The 22,516-nt window shown below is 42.7% G+C and overlaps 1 protein-coding gene across 4 annotated transcripts; it reads right to left on the reverse strand.

The window, feature by feature from the left end:
* Positions 1 to 329: 329 nt before the first annotated feature.
* On the reverse strand, positions 330 to 22,052 carry STAT2 (signal transducer and activator of transcription 2). 4 transcript variants are annotated; one of them, XM_020990040.2, is made up of 24 exons: positions 21,924 to 22,050; positions 11,284 to 11,574; positions 10,966 to 11,116; positions 10,681 to 10,779; positions 10,391 to 10,483; positions 10,204 to 10,282; positions 9,734 to 9,819; positions 9,383 to 9,531; positions 8,411 to 8,563; positions 8,175 to 8,267; positions 7,361 to 7,420; positions 7,178 to 7,198; positions 6,766 to 6,859; positions 6,357 to 6,404; positions 6,185 to 6,268; positions 5,930 to 6,028; positions 5,644 to 5,779; positions 4,288 to 4,412; positions 4,101 to 4,195; positions 3,558 to 3,697; positions 3,174 to 3,356; positions 2,864 to 2,921; positions 1,459 to 1,622; positions 330 to 1,186 (listed from the first exon to the last, which is right to left on the reverse strand). In XM_020990040.2, exons 2-24 carry the CDS (start codon positions 11,412 to 11,414, stop codon positions 1,038 to 1,040), a joined length of 2,490 nt encoding a protein of 829 aa, XP_020845699.1. In that variant the 5' UTR covers positions 11,415 to 11,574; positions 21,924 to 22,050; the 3' UTR covers positions 330 to 1,037. The 4 variants fall into 4 exon arrangements, with proteins under 4 accessions (XP_020845699.1, XP_020845700.1, XP_020845701.1 ...); XM_020990041.2 differs by having other exon boundaries at positions 4,288 to 4,367; positions 21,924 to 22,049; XM_020990042.2 differs by having other exon boundaries at positions 4,288 to 4,343; positions 21,924 to 22,048.
* Between the last annotated feature and the right edge of the window lie 464 nt (positions 22,053 to 22,516).

A 22,516-nucleotide genomic window follows, 5' to 3' on the forward strand; every position in this document is an offset into this window, starting at 1 on the left:
TGATTGAAAATCGCTAAATGAAACGAGCCCGAATCATTAAGGGAATGACTATGAAGAGTTGGAACCTATAGGGGGTTCCGGGGACATGAGGGTAAATTCCCCTAAAAACCAATGGGATTCTCCCTTAAAGGACACTAAGGCCCCCACTGAAGGGGATTTTATCACCCCAGGGAAGCTGAAATCTTGGGGATAGGGGAAGGGTTAGTGGGTGCTTCATCCCTCTGTTTCATTGTTGTTCCCAGCTCTTACCTCCCCCTCCTCTGCCCAGCCCTCTCCACCCCCCACCCCCAACCACTGTCCAGGGATGGGACAAAAGAAAAATGACAGGATGGCTGTTAGAGAACACAGTTTATTGTACTGGCTTTGCTCTTGTCCAGTTCTACTGGTTAACTATCATAATAGCAGTACTTGCTTGGCTCCCAGCATCATTTGTTATCAGACAGAGCTTTAGACAACCAGCTGCTCATCACTAAGTGGTTCCAGATATCAAAGTGCACATGTGAAACTTTCGCCAGGGGTAATGAGGGCAAAGGCAGGACAGGAAAGCAGCACAGGAAGAGCACAGAACAGGGTCAGGAGTTCTGGGGTTGAGCTCACATAGCTGCATGACCATGGATAAATCTCTATTTGTAAAATGAATACAGTAGAACTTGTACTTGCTTCATAGGATGGCTACTTTTAGGGAGAAAAGGGCTTTATAAACTTCAAATGATTAGATAACCCAGTTATTATTGATCTATTTACTAGACTCCCACTTCTGGAGAGAGCCTCCCCAAGTAAAATGAGGCAGACATTGCTTATCCCTTGCAAGGAAAAACTGGGTACACAGGACTTCACAAAGTGCAAGGGGAGAAAGAAGAGACAATTTGGCACTGGGCATGGGAGAACAGGAAGCTGTAAAGTTCTGTTTCTTCCTTTTCCTAATTCCATCTCCCTCCCCCCACAACAAACACCAGGCTCTTGATTTCCACCAAACATCGATATCACGATGGAGAGGGGTAGAGGGGGAAGGAAGGAAACAGGGAGAAATTTAATTCCTAGTAATTAGGGAAATCAAAAGTAGTGGCACCATCCATGAAGAAGTGGCTCACAGAAGATGGGGCCTCATCGCCAGGGGACAGGATAGGTAACACCGGGTCATCTCTCAGCAGGATAGCATCATGGGTCAACTCGTCATTTTTCAGAGCTAGGCAGTGCAGAAATGTGAATCAGGTCAAAGGCCCAGTTACAAAGCTGCCTCTCCAACAGCTAGGAAAGACTGAAAGGGTCACATCAGGTGGGAGAGGGCTTGAGAGGAAAGGAGAGGAATGTATTGTACAAATGAACCCTTTACAAACAGCCTTTCTCAGTATGGAGTCAAAAACTTACGCTCTGATAGCAACAGGCTTATGGTACAGTCTAGGTAGATTTTAGGCAGCCTTTGCAGAGCTCACGGACAGTAAGTCAGCCCTCACTCACCTTCAATATCATTCATATTTAGAGTTAGCAGGTCCTTCCCTAGGTCCCGCAGGTCCAAGGGAAGCTCAGGCTCTGTCTGTTCCCACTCTGGATGAAGATCCAGATCAATGTCCAGCACTTCTGGCTGCTGCAACGGATGTGGTGACTGCACATCATCGACCTGCCTAAATACACAAACCAAGAAAGAGACAAAACGAGAAGTCTGAGAGAGTGAGAAACAGAGAGAGAGAGAGAGAGAGAGAGAGAGAGAGAGAGAGAGAGAGAGAGAGAGAGAGTGTGTGTGTGTGTGTGTGTGTGTGTGTGTGTGTGTGCGCACTGTCAATCAATCCATCAACATGCACTTTATTATAATAGGCCAGGCATTGTTCTAAGTGCAGGAGATCCGAAGAAAAAGGAAAAAAAAAGCAATCCCAGCCTTCCAGAAGCTTATATTCTAAGATGTATGTAAATCAGTGGATATAAGATAAATAAGTATAGAAGGTAGCCTTATAGAGAAAGACATCAAGCAGTTGTAGGGACCAGGAAAGTCTTCCTGGGGGAGGTAGGGCTTAAGTTGAGTTTTGTTTTGTTTTGTTTTTTGTGAGGTAATTGGGGTTAAGTGACTTGCCCACGATCACACAGCTAGTAAGTTTCAAGTGTCTGAGGCCGGATTTGAACTTTGGCTCTCCTGACTACAAGGCCAGAGCTCTATCTACTGCACCACCTAGCTACCCCCTTAAGTTGAGTCTTGAAGGAAGCCAAGAAATCTAGAGTTGGAGGCAGAGGAAAACATTCCAGGTTTGAGGGACATATGAAATCACATGGAGAACAGCAAATAAAGAGGTATGGCTGGAACACAGAGTGCAAGGGAGGAACACTGGGTTAAAAGAATAGAAAGAAAGAAAAGGGCTAAGTCATGAAGTGCTTTCAATGCTAAACAGAGGAGTTTCTATTTGCTCCTAGAGGTGATGGGGAACCACTTGCAGTTACTGAGGAGGTGACATGCTAAGACTCAGGCTTCAGTAAAATCATTTTGGCAACAGTATGGGGGATGAGTCTGAGTGAGGAGAGGCAGAGAGACCAACCAGAAGGCTCCTGCAACACAGACCCAGGTGAGAAGGGGCCGGATTTGGATTGTGTTTGTATGAGCAGACGTAAGGGGATTCCTTTAAGAGATCTGTCGAGAAAAGTATGAGGAATAGTGAAGAGGTACAGAGCTGAACTTCTCTTGTTCCAAAGATTTCCAAATAGTTCAGTCATAGGAAAGGAAAGAAGGTTAACAAAAAAGAGAGAATAGAGGAGCAAATGAAGGACAAGAAGACTGGGAAGAAAGAGGAAATCTTTGAGTAAAGCTGAAAGAGCTTGGCATGGGCTGGTGAAGAAGACATGGCAGCTTAGGAAAGGGCCTAAGGAGGTCACATCTCACCTGTTGGACACTACAATGAGTTCCCGGCTTAAGTATTTCCTGTGTTTCGCAAGATCAACTGTGGTAGGAAGAGATACCGTCCAGGTGTTTTTAAGAGGGAAGAATGATGGAGGTTAGCGAATACAAATCAAAGCCTTGGGTGCCCTCCTTCTGCCCTCACCCCCATGCCACCCGGTCTGGTCAGTAACCGGAGGACCCTGCTCAAATCATGCAAGCCTCTCTGAATCAGAGTTCCCATCAAAGAGATGCTGGGGTTGGATTCTACAATCTCTAACAGGACTTCTTGAGTCCTAAGACTCCATGTTTCTACCTTTCTCACGGTAATAGGGTCCAAAAGCTTCATCCCTGGGTATGCCAGGGTAAAGGAAGCATAGTGGGTTCTCAGGCACATTCTCCTCTGCCAGTAACTGGTAATTACGAATGATCTCTGTAATCGGGACCAACTGCAGAATATCTTTAGTGTACGGCTCTACTGATCGGAGGACCACCTTGTCTGGAGCGGGGGAGATGGGGAGAAGACGTCAGAAGGGATAAGGCTTGAGGGAAAGTAGCAGAAGTTTGCCTCTTTTACTTTAGGGCTCCGGCTACCCTCCCTCTCCTCAATCCCAGTCAAATAATCAAAAAGGCCAAACCAAGCAGGGATCAAAACGTGGTAAGGGAGAGGACTCAGACAGGGCACGTCTTGCAGACTTACCATCATCCTGATGTTCCACCCATGAGCAGGTGATGCCTCCCTCTGCGGAGGTCTCACTGAATCTCAGCAGAAAAGTGCCTGGCAACTTCTTCTTCAACAATCGCAGTGCCTGGGCACGGGTCACAAAGCCCTTAATGAGCCTGTTATGTGGGATGCAAAGAAGGAAGTGGGGAATAGCCAGCACATGAGCCCCCTTGAGAAACAGCATGAGTGGAAAGAAGGCTGCTTTCAAGAGTTAGAAGAGACTGAAGTATGAATCTACTTTCTGAGGGTCTGGGATCAACTGATTTGACCTTTCTAGGCTCATTTCTTAACTCTACATGAGGGATACGACATTCATATGTGACAGCACCGCTATGAGGCTCAAACAAGACAATGTCTGTAAAATGCTTTGTAAACATGAAAGGAACATTGAGGTGTCTGTCATTACCGCACCATCTCCACTCTCCAGTCTATAGTTGCAGGGCCCACTGTGCCCACAAGGGGGAGCCCTAAAGCCACCCTCAGTACAGCAGAGCTGGCAAGGTCAGAGCATCATCATACCCATCCTTCCAGATATCCTTCAGGTGGCTGTGCACCAGGTCCAGGATCTTGTCCAACCATGTCCAGAAAGGCATCTTCCCAGGAGGGCTGTCCTGCTACAGGAGAGCAAAGGAAGGGGAAATACCTCAGAGAATGTGGAAGGATCCCGAAGAATGAAGGGGGTCTGCTGTCAGAGAGCATTCATTACCTTGGAGAAGGCAGCCCAGGACAACAACAATTGTGATTCTTTCTTGTGCTCTTGCTCTGAAGGACAGAAGGACACAGGGGCTTCAAATGGAGGGACAGATAGAATGCTGTGTTCAGTTCTGGGAACTATTACATTAAAAAAATTAATTTATTTTTAGTTTTCAACAATCATTTCTATAAGCTTTTGAGCTTTAAATTTTCTCCCCCTCCCTCCTCACTTCCCTCCCCAAGACAGCATGCAATCTGATATAGGCTCTGCATATATATTGCTATTAAACATATTTTCATATTAGTCATGCTGTAAAGAAGAATTAGAACCAATAGGAGGAACCACAAGAAAGAGGAAACAAAACGAAACAGAAGGGGAAAAAAAAAGAGCAAATAGCATGCTTCAATCTGCATTCAGACTCCATAGTCTTTCTCTGGATGTGGATAGCATTTTCCATCATGAGATTTTTGGAGATGTCTTAGATCCTTGCATTGCTGAGAAAAGCTAAGTCTATCAAAGTTAGCTATCACACAACGTGGCTGTTACTATGTACAACGTTCTCCTGGTTTTGCTCACTTCACTCAGCGTCAGTCCACACAAGTCTTCCCAGGTTTTTCTGAAGTCTTCCTGCTCATCATTTCTTACAGCACAAGAGTATTCCATTACATTCACATACCACAACTTGTTCATCCATTTCCCAAATGATGGGCATCCCCTCAATTTCCAATTCTTTATCACCACAGAAAGAGCTGCTACAAATATTTTTGTACGTATGGGTTCCTTTGAACTACTACATTTTTAAGAGAACACTGACAAGCTACTGTGACACCAACAGAGGGTAACGAGAACAGTATTTCAGATGGAGTATGATGGCAAGTGGAGAATGTGCCCTACAAAAAGCCAATGAAATACTGGGCAACAGGCATAGAGAAGACTTAGGCAACGGGCCTTATAACTATGTCTTCAAGTTTTTGAAGCGGTGTAATGTACAATTACATCTGCTCTGCTAGGCTCCAGAGGGCTGAAGTAGGAACAGCAGGTAGAAGGTAGATAAAGACTTTCCAACAGTTAACTATCCAAAAATGGAACAGACCAGGTGGCCAGGAGAGCTTGCAAGTTTCCCATCACTGGAAGCAAAAAACTGGATGGCCACTTGTTCAGAACATCGTCAGGGTACAAACTGGACTAGACAATCTCTGTTGCCCCTTACAACCCTAAGATTCTCTGGCTGGGGCTGGGTGGGGAGGTGTATATCACAGTGAAAAAGGGACAGAAGGTGAAAGGGACTAGATTGGAAACATGGGGAGCCAAAGAAGAATGGAAATCAAGGGGACTGGAATTTATTGAGGGAATGGAAATCGTCTGTACCAAACAGCTTTTTCTTCAACATGTTCAGCTGCTCTTGGTCAAGACTTCGGCCAGTACAGGAAGAGAACTGCCAGCTGAGGGCTAGGCCCAACACTGTCCATGGGGCCTTGGGGGGACTGGAAAAGAACTGCTGGTCCTAGAGACAGGATGGGAAGGACAGCTTAGTTCAAAGGCGCCCATGGTACTCCCCCAGCCCTCTCTGCCACGATTCATCCTTAGACCTGACCTAACCCTAACCCTCCCTCTCCTCCCTCATACTCTGCAGAGTCTCTTCCCAACCTCTCACCTGGGGATCAGAGCTGAGCAGATTAAACCAGAGTATGGAGGCCCAAGCACTGGAAAGCTGGTTCATGTTGGAGATGATCACCACAGGAAGACTATTGGTCTAAGAGGAAGATATTAGGGGAGGGGCAGGGAAGGGAGAGGACGTTCTGTGATGGCAATTAGCAGGAAGCAGGGGCTTGGCGCTCCAGCCCCAAAGGACAAATCCCCCCTCTTCCCCTCCCATCTCTTCTCTTCTCTTCCTACCATCCTCCTTTACCTTCAACTCTAGATTCAGACCCTGGTAGGAGTATTTGACAGTGAAGTTAATGATGTGAAGTTCCTCCGTCACAATGAGCAGTCCCTAAAGAGTCAAGGTCATGGTCAGCGGGCCCTGCTGGCTGCCTGCCAACAGTCCCATCCCCTTCCTTCCTGCTCTGCCCTAACCTCACCTCGCTGCAGCCCTTCCCAGAGCTGCTTGTCTTCTGCTCCTTCAGTGTCTGTGAACAGAAAGGGAAGAGGATGGGAAGGGGTTAGAACGGGGTGTAGCATTTTATGGTTTGCAAAGAATTTCATAGACATTATTTCATTTGATTTTCACAGCAAACCTGACAGGTAGGTATTATTATCCCATTTTACAGATAAGGAAACAGTTGCAGAAAAGTTAAGTGACTTGTCCAGGGTCATCCGGCTAGTAATTGTCTGAGGTGGGATTCAAATCCAAGTGTCTCAGGTTCTTTGTCCAGCACTCTGGCCACTACACCACGCCGCCTCCTCTTGCAATGCTGCTGTGTCACCAGATTTCTCCAATTCACTCATGTTAAAGAGATTACCTAACTCTAGGGTTCTGACTCTACATACCAGGCAGCGGAAGTCCCAGATCAAGCCTTGGCTCCTTCCCTTTTCTGGGGTCAAAGTTTTCTGTTCTGAGGTCAGGATGTTGAACATTCGAAAGCTGCTCCAATTGAAACAATAATAAAACCAATAGCATCAATAACTGGCATTTATATGGTCCTTTTTTCAGGTTTACAAAATGCTTTCCTCATGATAACCTCAACTGGAAGATCAGACAGCATCAAAGACACAGTTGAACTTGCCTCTGGGTTCCCATTTCTGAAGCCAACTTCCACGAGGGAGGGGACATACAGGAAATCTGATAAGTAGCCAGGATCTGGCCCCCCAGCCCCCCTCTGGAGTCTCAGGGATAGGAGACAAAATGATTCTCTTTTGTCCTGGTCATATCCCATTCCACCATGAGTCCCCTGGCTCTTACCCTTTCATCTGGGGAGAATTCCTGTGAAGCAAGACAAGACAGTTAATGGAACAGTCCTTAGAACTGAAGCCTCTTCTTGGGAAGAGACAATTCTCCCTCCAGGGCCCCGATTTCCATCCTCCCTCCTTTAAGTACTTTCCACCCCAGCCCTCCCCATACACACACTCCTCCCGCCCGACTCACTTGTCAATGGTGACGTGCACAGTCAGGGGCTCATTCGCATCCTGCAGCCTCACCAAGAGCCTGCAGAAGGAAAGGAGAAAGCTAGTCAGCCATGGCCTCTGGGCCTGGCCAGATGCCTGAAGAGGGGAGTAGGGAGAGTTTGAAGATAAAATGGTAAGGAAAGAATTACTTTGGATTCGAATCCTAGCCTTACTATTTTCTACCTGTGTTCTCCGGGGCAAATCCTTAATATCTCTGCAAGGGCCTTACTCTCCTCACCTATAAAACAAGGGAGTTTAGCCAGATGAATTCTTAGGAACCATCCAGCTTTACATTTATGATCCTGTTTTTTCCCAAGTCTGTGCTCTGCTCTCATTATTCCCTATGCTTGGAATGGGCTTCACATCCCAGCGTGAGTTCCACCTATTAAAGGGCCTCCTTACTTTTCTTCAAGGCCCATCAGATGGCACCTTCTCTATGAAGTCCTGCCTTACCCACCCAGGTGAAAGTGATCTCCCCCACTTCAAATTTCTCACCACACTCCACCTGGACCTTTCTTTTCCACTCCTCTTAGTCCACCCTTATATTTGGGAATTTACCCTTCTCCCCTTTTAGATTACAAGCTCCTTGAGGGCAGGACCCATGTCATATCTACACATATCCTCAGCAACCGAGAGGAAAGGAATAAAGAGATGAAGAAGGGGAGAGGGAGAATAGAAACTTCTCTTTAACCACAACATAACACATTCATTCAACACAAGGGAAAGAGGATGGCATGTGAGGTGGGAGGAAGAGGGAGTCATAAGTTGGGACAGACTATCACCATGATACCAACCGTGTTTGAACAGAAAACTTATTCCCAGTCTTAAGGACAAGAGGTCGTTTGACAGGCAGGAGCATCTGAGGTTGAGATTCCACTATAAAGGCTCTAAAGTCAGGGGAAGGAAGGGCACTGTCGAGTGTCTGACACAGAACAACTCCCCAGTCTTCTAAGGCCCAGACTTTCCCTCTCTTCCTCCCCAAAGGCCTCCTCCTCTCTCCCCAGGACTGGATGCTTATCCAAGGTGGTACCTGTGGAGCAGGAGCTGCAGCAATTCTGTGACCCCCTGTAAAGGCAGCTTAGTTTTCAGGGGATCATTCTCATAGCTCACGAAGTGGGTCAAATCCTCAAGTTCCTTCAGTTGTTGCTTTAGCTGGAACAATATCTTTGCTCCAGCTGTGAACCTGGTGGGGGAGTTGGAGAAAAAGGGAATGGACGAGATGACAAGACCCATGGGGTCCCTACCTCACCCCATCCCTGAATAGCTCTTCTTCAGTCACCCTGAAGATCTGAAAATAAGACTGGTCACAGAAAAAGCAACTAGGCTGTGGGTAAATCTATTACTCCCAATAGAAAAGGGTAGGCACTGGGGACACAGAGGAGGTGAAGAAGGATGTGAAGAAGTCATTTTCCTAAACAAGAAATCTCAATGAGCACCTTCTGAAAAACTGTTCGAACCCTCTGATAATCAGAGAAATGCACACTTAAGTAACTCTGAGTTACCCAATGATGACTATTAAATTAACAAACAGTTAAAAATAGCAAGATTCAGCACTGTGTGGGCTATAGTGAGATGCATACATTGCTGATGGCGCAGGCTTCTTGAAAAGAAACATGGCAGTTAGGAGTTATAACAATGTTGAACTTAGGCATATCACTATGACTATGCCCTAAGGATGTTACTGATGGATCACTTCCCAATTTATGTCAAACAAAACAAAACAAAAACCTTAGAGTTGCTTTATGTTCAAATTAGCAAAATACAAAAGCAAAACCCTTAGAATCAATAATTAGAGAACAGGTTCACAAATTTTGCGATTTAAGCATCTGGAGTATGATTGTGCCATAAAAAATTAAGAAATATGAACAACAGAACAAAAAATCTAGACTAGACTAGATGAGGCTGCTGGGAGGGGCTGAGTAGGTGGGTAGTTAGGGTCACTTTTGGAAGGTGGGGCGGCCAAGCGTCACTAGAGGAAGAGAGGCAGGAAAGGTCACCTTACCAAGTCTCTAACTGATCCAAGTGGAGGTCCAGAGGGGCCCCAATGCAGGCCTTTCGCTGCTGATCTTTCCACTTCTCTAGCTCCTGCAGCAGGAGCTCAATCAGAGTGGCACATCGGCCATGTAGTGCTCTGGAGGTATCCAGCACCTCCTAAAGCCAAGAAGTGTGTAAGTCTTCACCTCAACCAATAGCCACTGTCCTGCCTCCCTTTACAGCCTGCCCAGGTTACAGCATCATGCCATGGTCTAAGAAACCAGGGTCAAGGAGCACAGGCTGTACTCCACTTCCCCTCGCTCTCCCCGCCCCAAGTTCTCCCTTCTAGGGTCCACCCTCCCCTTCACCCCCTTCCCACCTTCCTTTTTCGGTCCAATTCATTGAGTGTTTCCTGAAGGAGCTGTTGTTGCTTGGCCTGATTAGAGTCCATGGAAGATGTCTTCACTGGACAGCAGAGGCAAGAAGCAAGGATCAGAACCAAGGCTCAGACACCTGGGTTTCTTCCCTGACTCGTCCTGGCCTTGGGAGAGGGCTGGTGTCCCAGTAAGTTAGGCAAAGTATCAGGTAGGACAGAGGTTTTGGAGGAATAGTGAGGGAAGTTCAGCCAAAATCCACCCCATCCTAATCCCCTTTAGATTACATAGTCCTTTAAGAGATTCCTCCAGCATCCTCTCCCCAGGCAATTCCCAGGGTGGCTGGCCATCTCTGACATCTCAATCTACTACTAGGTGACCCCTGCCACCTCATCCTTCCTACACTCCCTCCATCCCCCTCAGGAGCCTCCAAGCAAATGACTCATCTCTCAGAATCACTCAGTCTGAACTATACCTGGAGGGGTCTGTGTCTTATACCGAAAAGAGAAAACATCCTGTAGGTCACTCAGTTGGTAAACATCTTTGACCAGTTTCTGCAAGAGTAGGAGGGGTGAACAAAGCTGAGGTGAGTAAAGAAAGGTAAAGAGTGACATGGTGGATCAGTGGGGAGCCCTGCCCACCCCTCTTCTGGCTCCTATTACCTGTATCATATCCTTCAATTCCTGGATCCGAGACTCAATCTCCTGTTGCTGTCTAGTCTCCTTGGATACCTTAGGGCTTGTGTCTACATGGTCCTGAAAGAAAGGACTATGCGCGCATCTGGCCACAGACCTAGTGCCTGTAGTCCTGCTACTATCTAGTGTAGTTGAGGGACATGTGATGGTTATGCTCTTTCCAAGGAAAATATGAAAGGCATTCATAGTCCTCCCCACCCCACCCCACTATCTCCTCACCCAACACAGGCCTGCTACAACAAAGAGAACTTTCTTACCTGCTGGGTCCTTTGAGCCTGGTTCAGGATATTTCTTTCCTCTAGCAGCAGATTATAAATTAGCCCGGCCAGCTGCATGGGATTATCCTGGAAGAGAGCCTAAACAGGGATGAGGGGAACACAATGACTTCTTCATAGCCACCCTTAGTGCCTCCTGCCCCAGATGCTCAGCCTGTCTCCCACTGCCATCGTTCAGTGTTTCCTAAAGCCTGGATCTATACCCCACCCCCTGCCCTTTTCTGCTCAGTGCCTCCTCCAACCCTTCCACACCCCGACATTCAGGACCTGAATATCCCGGCAGAACTTCCTTAAGTTATGCTGTAGTAGCAGGTCAGAATCCTGACTATAACCATTAGATTGGGAGCCCAGTTGGTCCAAGAGATGATGGAAGAGCAAGTAAGCATGAGATGTATCAGGGCTCATGACTGCTTGGTACCTAGGCAGACAAGATCGAGAAGAAAGTTACAATCTTTGTAGAGGTCACAATCTAGGGGCTCCTGAGTGTGGAGGTTTTTCCTGCTGTCCTAAGACCCCCCTCATGTCCCCTCATGTGCCTCAAGTTCTGGGAACCCTGGGAGAATAGGGACCACCCATGAGTCTCACCAGTTTTGGTCCTCAATCCAAGAAGCTAGGTGTTTCCGTACATCCATAGGCAAGAGACTGTTTGAATAAAGTTCATGGAGCCGCTCTTGGAAAGGCCGGTCTAGCCCCTGCAAGATCTCCCACTTGGCCATTCAGGGCTAGATACTACAGGCCACAGCAAGAAGAAGAGGATCTAACTATGACTTTTTCCCAGGCAGGGTCAGCTCCAGGCACACAGCAAATTCTTATAGTTCCGATAGATCTGGCTCAAACTCAGCAGAACAGTAAGGTCTCTTCTGGCCAAGTATATTCCTGTTATAGAAATAATAATAATAACAATAATAACCACATTTACATAGGGTTTCATGGTTTACAGAATTCTTTCTTTATAATGATCGTGAATGGTGGATAGTGAGATAATTCCCATTTTACAGATAAGGTAGCAGAGGTTCAGCAAAATAATGCGGTATTATAGAAAGTACCCTGGACTTGAGGTCAGGGAGTCTGAGTTCAAATGCTTATTATATGACTTCAGTAGCTATGACCATAGACAAGTCATTTCAGAACTCGGTGCCTCTCAGTTTTCTCATTTGTAAAACTAGTAGGTTAGACTAGATCAGTGGTATCAAACTGAAATGCAAACAGGCCACTAAAACGTATATAAGGATCCCTGCCAGGTGCATGTTGTCTTAGAAAGCTACATATCAACATTATCTATGTTCTCTTGTATTTTCATGTTTTATTAAATGTTTCCCAATTACATTTTTATCTGGTTCCCACAGCACGCAGGAGTTGATGAGTTCCAAGGTCCCTGACATTCTGTCCTCCTTCATTCACAAAGCTGGAACCAGATGCTGAGCCTGGAACTAACCCTACATATTCTGAAAGTTCAGAGCTCTTCCTATTTGGCCTTTCTTGGCAGGCAACTGGAAAACACCATTTTCTAAATCTACCACAAAACAGGGCTCTAGCTTTACAATGTGTCTAACTACAATACATAGGGTCAGTGAGATGGGGGCTCATTCACTTTGTCATGCTTCAGTAGTCTTTTGGCCAGGGCATAGCCTTCTGAATTTCTACCTGCTTTTATATAAATACCAATAGACGCCTTGCATGGCAGTTTAAGTGGCACTTCCTAAAGGGATGTAGTGGTGTAGACAGAAGTGCTGTGATCTGGGAGTGAAGACCAGAGTTACTGTGTGCTATGTGACCTTAAATGTGCCTCTTTTGTTTTGGGCTTTTTTTTTTTTGGTGAGCCAATTGGGGTTAAGTGACTTGCCTAGGGCCACACAGCTAGTATCACATGTCTGAGGCCAGATTTGAACTTGAGTCTTCCTGATTCCAAGGCTGGTGCTCTATCTACTGTGCCACCTAGCTGCCCCAAATGTGCCTCTTAATATGACCTTCCTGAGCCTTCTTTCCCTGAGTTCTATATGTGAGATGTATACTCCAAGAAGATCAAAGAAAAAAAAAAGTTTATGTAGGAGCCAAAATATCCAGGTTTTTTTTTTTAGTAGTACTAAAGAACTGGAAACAAAGTGAGTACCTGAATGTAATGGATTATCATTATATCATAAGAAATGAATGTGAGAAATTCAGAGAAACATGGCAAGAATTATAGGAACTGATGCAAAGAAAGTGAAGTAATTAGAACTAGGGAAACGATTATACAAGGAGTACAGTAATGTAAAGGTAAAGAAATAATAAAATGAAGCCCATACTGTGTAAACTGTAATGGCCCTAGAGAAGAAATGAAGAAATACTTCTCCCTCTCTTCCTTGAAGAGATGGGGGTGGAGAGTAGAAACTACTGATTGGGAATATTGCACATGCTATTATATGTGGTCACTATGCCAATTAGTTCTGCTTAATTGTTTTTCTTTGCTATAGGGAAGGCTCCTCGTGGTGGGTATGGAGAAAGGCTAGAGAGAACAATGTCTGGAAATGATTGCGATGTAAATGTAATAGAAGTCATGGAGGCTTTCAATCTACTCAATCCTGGCCACTTTTGAGTACTGAGAACTGAAGGCCTTGGTCCTTTAGGACGACACAGCAAACCCTAGGTGGTGCCTGTCCCTCTCTATCACCTTGCCCTAGAAAAGGATGGACTACATCAGTTTTAAAAAGGAAAGATAAGTTCCCCTCTCTTTTTCCATCTGCCTTAAATCTCTCTAGTTCATTCTCTCCCATTCCAAGCAACATGGGAGCCCTGGCCAGAGGACTACCTAGGCAAACTTGAGCATGAGTTTGGGCTCTCTTTTGTTTTATTGACTTATTGAGTATAGGTCACGAGCAATGATTCTGAGAGGGATGTTTCCAGCCTCAGAAGCAACCTTGTGAATTCGAGAGTTCACAGCTAGTTGGCTACATTTCAGCAGGAAACCTGACAACTACTATACGGTTTCTTGGGTAGGAAGACCACAGGCAGGAGGACAAGTACAATCATTAGCCTGACTTGCCAGAAGAGAGGGTCTTGGAGGCAAGTGTTTGGACAGTGACTAGCTGAGGTGACAGTAAAATGCTGATTCAGCATTTCCATTCTTCAGGTTTTATTTTAACTCTTAATCTCCAGGGAAAGTATAACAGTAATTACAAAATGCTGCTACTTCTTGTTTAAATTTTTATTAATATGTGCTTTTATGAACCTTTTGTATTTTCAGCATTTATTTTGTGTGGAAGAAATAAATAGCTTTCCTATATCTGATTCACATTATACATTGAGTCCCTTTCTATTCACTGCTTTGAGTGGATCTTAGATACGAGCAAACCTAAGCTTTAATTGATTTCCTTTGGAGTTTTGAGGTGGAGGTATAAAGAGCCAGAGACAAGGAGATAAATGAGCCTGACCCTTCCCTTTGGAGGTCAGGCACTCCCAGCACTGATGTGGATCCATGTGTGCATGGGTCCAAAATAATATGAAATTATATCCCCCAAATTTACAAAAGTGTCCATAACCTTTGATGCAGCATCTCACTACTAGCAGATTACTGACAGCAAGAAAAAGGTTATCATTACAAAAATATTCACAGCACCACTATTTTAATGGCAAAAAGTTACAAACTATACTCAACAAATGGATAATGGCTTAAAAAATTGTGGGATGGCAGTGTGATGGAATATTATTGTACTGTAAAGAATAAAGAATATAAAGAATTTTTAAAATATGGGAAGACGTATGAAATAAAAGAGTAGGAGAAAAAGCAGATGTGTCAGTTTTTGAGGAGCTATGGGAAGACAAGTATACTAATACACTGTTGGTGGATCTAGGAATTAGGCCAACTGCTAAATATCAAGTTAGGGTTATTCAAGAAAAATTACTCAACTGTTCACACACCTTGACCCAGCAGTCTCACTATGGAGCATGTACCCCAAGAAGGTCAAAGACAGAAACAAAGATCTAATACGTGCCAAAGTAGGTGCTCACCCACTAAAGAATGGCTGAAGAAAATTGTGGCACAGGGCAGCCAGGCGTTAGAGTGGAGAGAGTGCTGGATTTGGAACCAAGAAGACCCGAGTTTGAATGACGATGAAGACGTTTCCTAACTGTGTGACCGTGAGCAAAGTCACTAAATCACTCTGTGTGTCACTGTATCAGTTTTCTGATCCAGTTGGAGTCAATGGCCTCTAAGATCCCTTCTGACTCTAAATCTATGAATATTAATAAGATAGTACTGTGCTGAAAGAAATTATGAATGAGGAATTCAGATAAACATGGAAAAATGTACACAAACTGCTGCCACAATGGAATATCAGAGCCATAAAACACAACAAAAAAGGAGGAAATTGAATTCTGTGTAACTGAAAAATCAGCAATGGTCATGGGATGAAAGATACTTTCATTCTCTGGCAGAAAGGAAGGGGACTCCTAGGACAGAATGCTGTAAACATTGTCAGATGTGGTCATTTTGGGGGGATGCTTTTGCTTCTTTATTTTTCTTTGTCATAACATAAATTGTTTATGTAAAAGCAAAAAGCATTAATAAAACATTTTAATGGTAAAAAGCCATGGGGCCCATGTACTAACGTACTATTCAATTCAAACAATCCAACAGATTTCTTTATTGAAATTTATTAAGCATCAGGTAATGCAAGGTACTATGCTAGGTGTTGGAGACTCAGAGACAAAAACAGAACAGTTCCTGACCTCAAGAAGCTTACATTCTACTGGAGCATCACAAGACATATTCAAGGAAGTATCTACAAAGTGTTGTGCTTAACTCTTTTGGAGAGTATATTTTGGTTTCAATTTGTATTTTTAGGTTGGTGGTGTTAAAATGAAATTTATCACTAAAAAAAGATATAAAGTCATACAATTGTAATTTTTAAAAATGGGCACAGACTCTGCTTTCAGTGAATTTATAATTTCATGTAACACTTCCCTCGACAGCCTCCTGCTGTGCCACCTATGTGTTTCTCCTATAAGGTCTGCATATTGAAGGTGGCAAAGAGGAAGTGTGGGGCTCAGAAGCCTTATGGGATTAGAGTAAATGGCATGAAAGAGGTCACAAAAGATGCACAACAGAATTGCTCTTAAAAGGAACAAAGCAGTGCTTGTGGCACTTTCTATCTGGACACTCTGCATTGCAGTCTGTAATACTGGAGTGGTCTCTGGGATAGACAATTTGAGTTAGAACCTTCAGAGAAGGCCCAATCCAATGGAGGAGGCTAAGGTTAGCAGCAGCCCAGTCTTGGGCATCTGTAGGTGGAAAGTGAGAGGCCAACGAGTGACACTGATGGGAAACACAAGAAAAAGATTTTAAAAAATCAAGAGAAAAAAACGTCAATAAAACGCCAGCATAAACTCATAAACCAAACAGACAGGATGCTAAAAGGCAGAAGGAAGAAACTGAGAGGACGAGGGGGAGAAGGGTGAAAAGAAGAGGAGAAACAAACAAATAAATGAATGAACAGAAAGAAAGATAAGATATTTAAGTAAATTCGAACAACTCAGTTTAGGGGAGGTAAAAAGACTAGCACCAAAATAGTATAAGTTAGGAAAAGTAATCACAGAAAGAGAAACAGGATAACCAATTAAAAATAAATGGAGGAAAACACAAATGATTCTAAATATGAAAGGATAAAGCAATCCAATGAAACAAAGGTGTAACAATCTTGTGAAAACAAAGTCTAATAATCTGTACATATAAGAAGCACATTAAAAAAAACCACATGCAGAATGAAAATAAGAGACAAATAAAACATGAATAATAATACAGTAATACCTAGTATTTATATGGAAGCTATTATGTGCCCCATACTACACTAACTGCTTTACAAATGTTATCTTTTTCGATCCTCACAACAACTGGGGTGGTGCTATTATTAACTTTATTTTATAGCTTAGTAAACTGAGTTGACAGACATTAAGTGACTTGCCCAGGGTTATACAGCTGGCATATGTTGGAGGCTGGATTTATACTCAGGTCTTCCTGACTCGGGGGGCAGCGCTCTATCCACTGTGCCAACAAGCTGCCTATGCTTCAGATGATTTTGTATTTTCATTTATTTATTTATTTTGGTGAGGCAATCGGGGTTAAATGACTTGCCCAAGGTCACAGAGCTGGTAACTGTCAAGTGTCTGAGGAAGATTTGAACTCAGGTCCTTCTGACTCCAAAGCCAGTGCTCTATCCACTGCGCTACCTAGCTGCCCCTAGATGATTTTTAAAAAAGCAGATGTTGCAATTCTGTTATCAGATAAAGCAAAAATAAAAATTTACAATGTCAAAAGTGATTAAAAAAAGAAAAAAAGAACAATACACTTAAAGGTACCATAATCAATGAACTAATATGAACATTTAATGCATTATAGTGAATATACATCTAAATTCCCAAGGGAAAAGTTAACTAAACTGCAAAAAGGCCTAGATAGTTACATATTATAGAAGAATTTAAACTTCCTTTCTCTGAGCTAAACGAATTTAATTGAAAAAGATAGAAAATGGAAAATGTGAAACTGAGCAAACTTCTGGAAAAAACAGAACTAAAAAATTTCCAGCATCTTCAGAACAGTAACATTAAAGAATAAACACATGTATACACAGCTCTCAATACCACATGGGACCTTTAGAAAAACAGACCATGTGGTAGGACATACAGAAATTACAAATATAAAGAAGCAGAAATACTGAACACATCTTTTACATAACATAATACAAATAGTACCCAATACAGCAAAAGATAGAGACACAAATGGAGACTTAATAATTACATTCTGACTACTGAATAATTACTAGAAATAATAATTATGTGAAAGAGAATAACAATGAAACAACATAACAACATTTCTGGGATACAGCTAAAATAGTCCTCAGAGGAAAAAGTATCTGAAAACATACATTAGCAAAATAAAAAAGAAAGGTTAATCAATTGAGTATGCAATTTAAAAATTAAAAAATAAATAAATTTAAAAAGGACAAAAGAAAATTTTAAAACTAGAGAAATAAGTAAAATTAAAATGAAAAGGCTACTGAAATGAGAAACAAAGCTAACAGCTAATTCTTTGAAAAGATTAAAATCAATAAATTCTTAAAAACAACTCCTCCCAAAAGAAGAAAATAAAAAATGAACAAGGTGAAATTTCAAATGCAGAAGAAAAAAAGTATCATCAAAACCTACTATACATATCACATGCTCACAAAACTAAATATGCAAAGGAAATAATTAGTTACAAAATATAAACTAACAAATATATAAACCAAAACAACTATTCCCCATTGGACAAGTGGCCAAAGGATATGGACAAACAGTTCTTAAAAGAAATGCAAACTATTAACAACCATATGAAAAATTGCTCCAAATCATTAATAATAAAAGAAATAAAAACTAAAAATTCTGAGATTTTATGCCACACTCAGCAAATTGGCAAAGAAAACAAAGTATGAAAGTAGTCTATGTTTTTGAGAGGTTGGAGAAAGACAGACACACTAATACACAATAGGTTGGGCTGTGAATCAGTCCAACCATTCTAGAAAGTAATTTGAAATTATGTTTTTTAAAAAGTAACAAATACCATATTCCTTAACCCAGGCATCTCTCTGCTAGATGTATACCCCAAGGAGGTAAAGACAGGAATGTCATAGGCCGAAAGACTCATTGTAACACTTTTTGTGATGGCAAAGAATTGGAAACAAATATATGCTCTTTAATTGCAGAATGGTTAAGCAAATTGTGGTAAATTAATATAATGGAAAATTACTGTGTAATAAGAAAAAAATTAACATTAAACAAGATGCACAGGAAGGCATATGAACTGATAAAAAATGAAATGAGTGGAATGATTCCCACAATGTCAATGAAAAACAAAGAGAAAACCAGAACTGAACACTAGTTAATTATAAAGATCAAGTTTGATTTTAAAAGAGATAAAGGATCATAATCTGGTTCAACACTGTCATTTTACTCGTGAAAAAATGTTCTTCCCTCCGTCTTTGCAGAGACGAGAGGTTATAAGGGTGGAACACTATACATACAATCAAATCCCACTGATGTGTTAGTTAGTTTGGGGGATCTACACTTTTTCCTCACTCTTTCTTTCTTTTTTCTTTGTTACAAGGAATGGCCTGCTAATTGTAAAGGGTAAAAGAGATAAATTCAGAAATGAAAGTTATACAAATGCAAAAGATATCAATCCGTTTTTTTTTTAAAGAAAAGCTAAAATCGTTGGAGGGCTACTCATTTTTCCATGGTTGGGCTGGACCAATATCATAAAAAATGATGATATTACTACCTAAATTTGTTGTCCTGTACCAAACTACCAAGGATATATTTTAAAGAGCTAGGCAAAATAATAACCAAACTCATTTGGCAGAGCAAAGGCCTGGAATTTCAAGGGAGATAACAAAAAATGGAGACTAAAGGTAGTATGGCACTTCCAGACTTCAAAGTATTATAAAATAGCAATTAAAAACTATTGGGTGCTGGTTAAAATATAGCAAAGTAAATCAGTGGAAAAGACTAGTGAAGCAAGAATCAGAGACAATCAAACTCAATAACTTGGTATTCAATGAATTGAAAACATAAACTTTTTTGAAGAAGAACACTCCATCTGACAAAAACACTGAAAATGTGCAGTGGATAGAGCACCAGCCCTGGAATCAGGAGGACTGAGTTCAAATCCTACATCAGACACATAATACTCACTCTAGGTCTGTGACTCTGGGTAAGTCACTTAACCCCAATTGCCTCACAAAAAACAAAAACAAATTGGGAAAACTGGTAAGCAGTTAGACAAAAATATAGGTTTGGATCATCATCATCACCATCATCATCATGGACATCATCATAGCTAGCATTTAGTACTTTAACGTAGCAAAGAATTTTACATACGTAATCTTGTTTTAACCTCACAACAAACCTACAAGGTAGATACTATAATTATTCCCATTTTACAGATTAAGACTGAGGATTAGAAAAAGTTTCAGTGACTGGGCTAGGGTCATCCAGCTAGTATTTGAATTCATATTTGTACTTGGGTCTTCCTCACTTCAGGCCCAGCACTCTATCCACTGTACCACATAGCTGTCTGGCATCTATATACCACAATGAATCACAATTGCATACTTGAAAAATATAAAAAACTATATTGTTAAAACAAAATTTGGAGGAAAAAGGATGGAGTCTCTTTCACAGGGGAAATTCTTAAACAAGTTAAGGAGACAATCACAAAAGATGAAACATAATTTTGATTACATGAAATTGAAAAGCTTTTTGCATAAATGAAAACAATGCAGCTAGAATAAGATGGGAAACTGTTGCTTGGGAAAAACAATCTTTGCATCACACAGAACCACGAAGACAACATACACAATGCCTAAAAAATAAAAGGACAATGTAGAAAACTGAATGCTTTGTAATTATAATGATCAAACTTGGCCTATGAAAAGAACTGAGAAAATAGAGCCCTGTCCCTTTATTGAAGAGGTGGGCTACTGTGGTGCTGGAATATTATACAATTTCTGTGTTGACTGGCTTTGCTGAACTCTTCTTAATCTTGGTCATAAGAGGAGTTTCAATTGGTAAGGGAAGGGAAACTAATGTGATGTAAAGACAAAGAGGAAGTAGAACACAGGAATAGATTTACCCAAAAGATCAGTCAGGTGCAGTGAGAGTACCTGTCAGAAGACTAGGAGCCCAGAAATATTCAGATCTTAGGAGTTTTAAGTCCATCTTTCTATCCACCCACCCACGTACATATTTATATGTAAATACACAAATACACATATGCATTTACACATGGCATGCACATGCATAGGTGTGCATTATGCACATACATAAACACATATAAGCATACATGTATACATGCGTATATATGTACTGTGTATATATTTAAATCTCCTATAGAAATACCTATACAAATACATAAAGTACATATATGTGTATGCATGTTTATTTAGATATGTTTGTATTATATATTATATTTACATGTATAAATGTGTATATATATATATATATATACATATATATATATATACACACACACACACAAATATATGGGGTTTTTTAGGCAATTGGGGTTAAGTGACTTGCCCAGGGTCACACTGCTAGTGTCAAGTGTTTGGTCTGAAGTTAAATTTGAACTCAGGTCCTCCTGACTTCAGGGCTGGTGCTCTAACCACTGAGATACCTAGCTGCCCCAAATGTACATATTTTCCCCCTTGTGCTCTAGAAAGTACTTTCCTTTTGGTTCATGAAAAGTTAGAAAGGAGATAAGAATTTTAGTGAGAAAGGGGACACGAGTGCATCAAGAAACTTGTGAAAATACTGAATGACCCTGATTTTATAGGTTAAATCCTAGACTGAACTGAGTGGAATCCAACCCAGGTAATGGAATAAGGTTGACAGTACATTCTCAGGCATTCCCAGAGATATAGGTTAGGTGCCTGAGTTAGTGAATGTGTCAAAACCCCTGTTCTGGCTAACTGCTGGCAGTAGCTTAGGCTGAGCCTGCACTCTGAATACCTATAAATATTTGTTGAGAATTTCCTATGTGCAAAGTGCTGGGGATGGATGTTCACCCACCTCTCTTTCTTCCTTCTGTGACTTTAGGCATCAGTAATGAGAACAAATTATCTGCTTTTAAGTCTCATATATTGGGGGGGGGGGGGAGAGAAGAGGCACAACCTTCTTCAGCTGTGTTTAATTTACTGTGAGGACAAGAGGTGGCAGATTAAGTCATACCCAGAATGGATCATGTGGATGTCTGGCTCTAAACGGCAACAACTCCCGCCCCCGCCCCCGCCCTCCATCCCCACTCCCTCCTTAAAATGTTATTTTAATAAATTATATACTGCATTTTTTAAAACAGCCCTCCACCACCACCTAGTGAGTTTTAGGTAAGAAGGGGAACAGGGCGCCAAGACTGGAATATCACAGGGAAAAAAGGGTGGGGGCGGGGAGGGAGGAAATTGAGGAAGGCCTGGGGAGGGTGTTTAAATCAGAATATATAAAGGGGCATGGGATGGGGGTCAGGGAAGAGACTCGAGGGAGTCGTGGGGAGGGGGTAGTCGGGTTAGGCACCCAAATCGTGAGTCTGGGTCCCCCGCGCTCGCAAGTGGGATTTCGGGCTCCGAGGGCTCCTGGATGCCCGCCCGCTCCGGAGAACCTACGTCCGCATGCCCGGGGCCCACGCTTCTCCCTCCGAAGGGGCTCCCCAGCCTCCTTACCTGGCGGGGGTCGCTCTCCAGTCAGCCTGCTCGACCCCAAACACTGGAAGCCCCTCCCCCTCAGTCCCAGGCTCCTCCCGCTGCCTGGCTATTCCGGCTCCGCACACCCCTCCCTCCGGCCGCGCGCGCGGAGCTCTGCCTCTCCGGGAGCTCTTCGAAGGCTTCCTCAAAACGCCAAGCCCCGCCCCTCTCTAAAGGGTGGGGCGTGAGAGGAAAGCCCCGCCTCCCACCTGCAGCAATTGGACGGAAGGCCCGGTTAAACACCGCCTACTTTGCGCGGCGGGAGGGAGCTCCGCTAGAAGAACAGCCCAATGAAAAGTCGAAGATTGAAGGCAGGGAGAATGATAAATTTCCGGGAATTTAGGCGGAGCTACAGGGGAAAAGGAGATTTTAAGCTAAGGGTGAGACTATGGGGCTGTCAGTCAATCAGGGGATTAGTTGGTAAGCGGCACCTCAAGGTAGCGCAGTAGATAGGAGGCTCGGTTTGGAATCAGAGAGTATTGTTCGTGAGTTCAAATGTGACCCTAGACGTTCGCGGAGACTGCCAGACTTGCATTCAGATTCCAAAAAGGTACGAACAACTTCAGTCCATC

This window comes from Phascolarctos cinereus, unplaced genomic scaffold (assembly GCF_003287225.1).
Source record: "Phascolarctos cinereus isolate Bilbo 61053 unplaced genomic scaffold, phaCin_HiC Scaffold_1;HRSCAF=81, whole genome shotgun sequence".
NCBI classification, from domain to species: Eukaryota; Metazoa; Chordata; class Mammalia; order Diprotodontia; family Phascolarctidae; genus Phascolarctos; species Phascolarctos cinereus.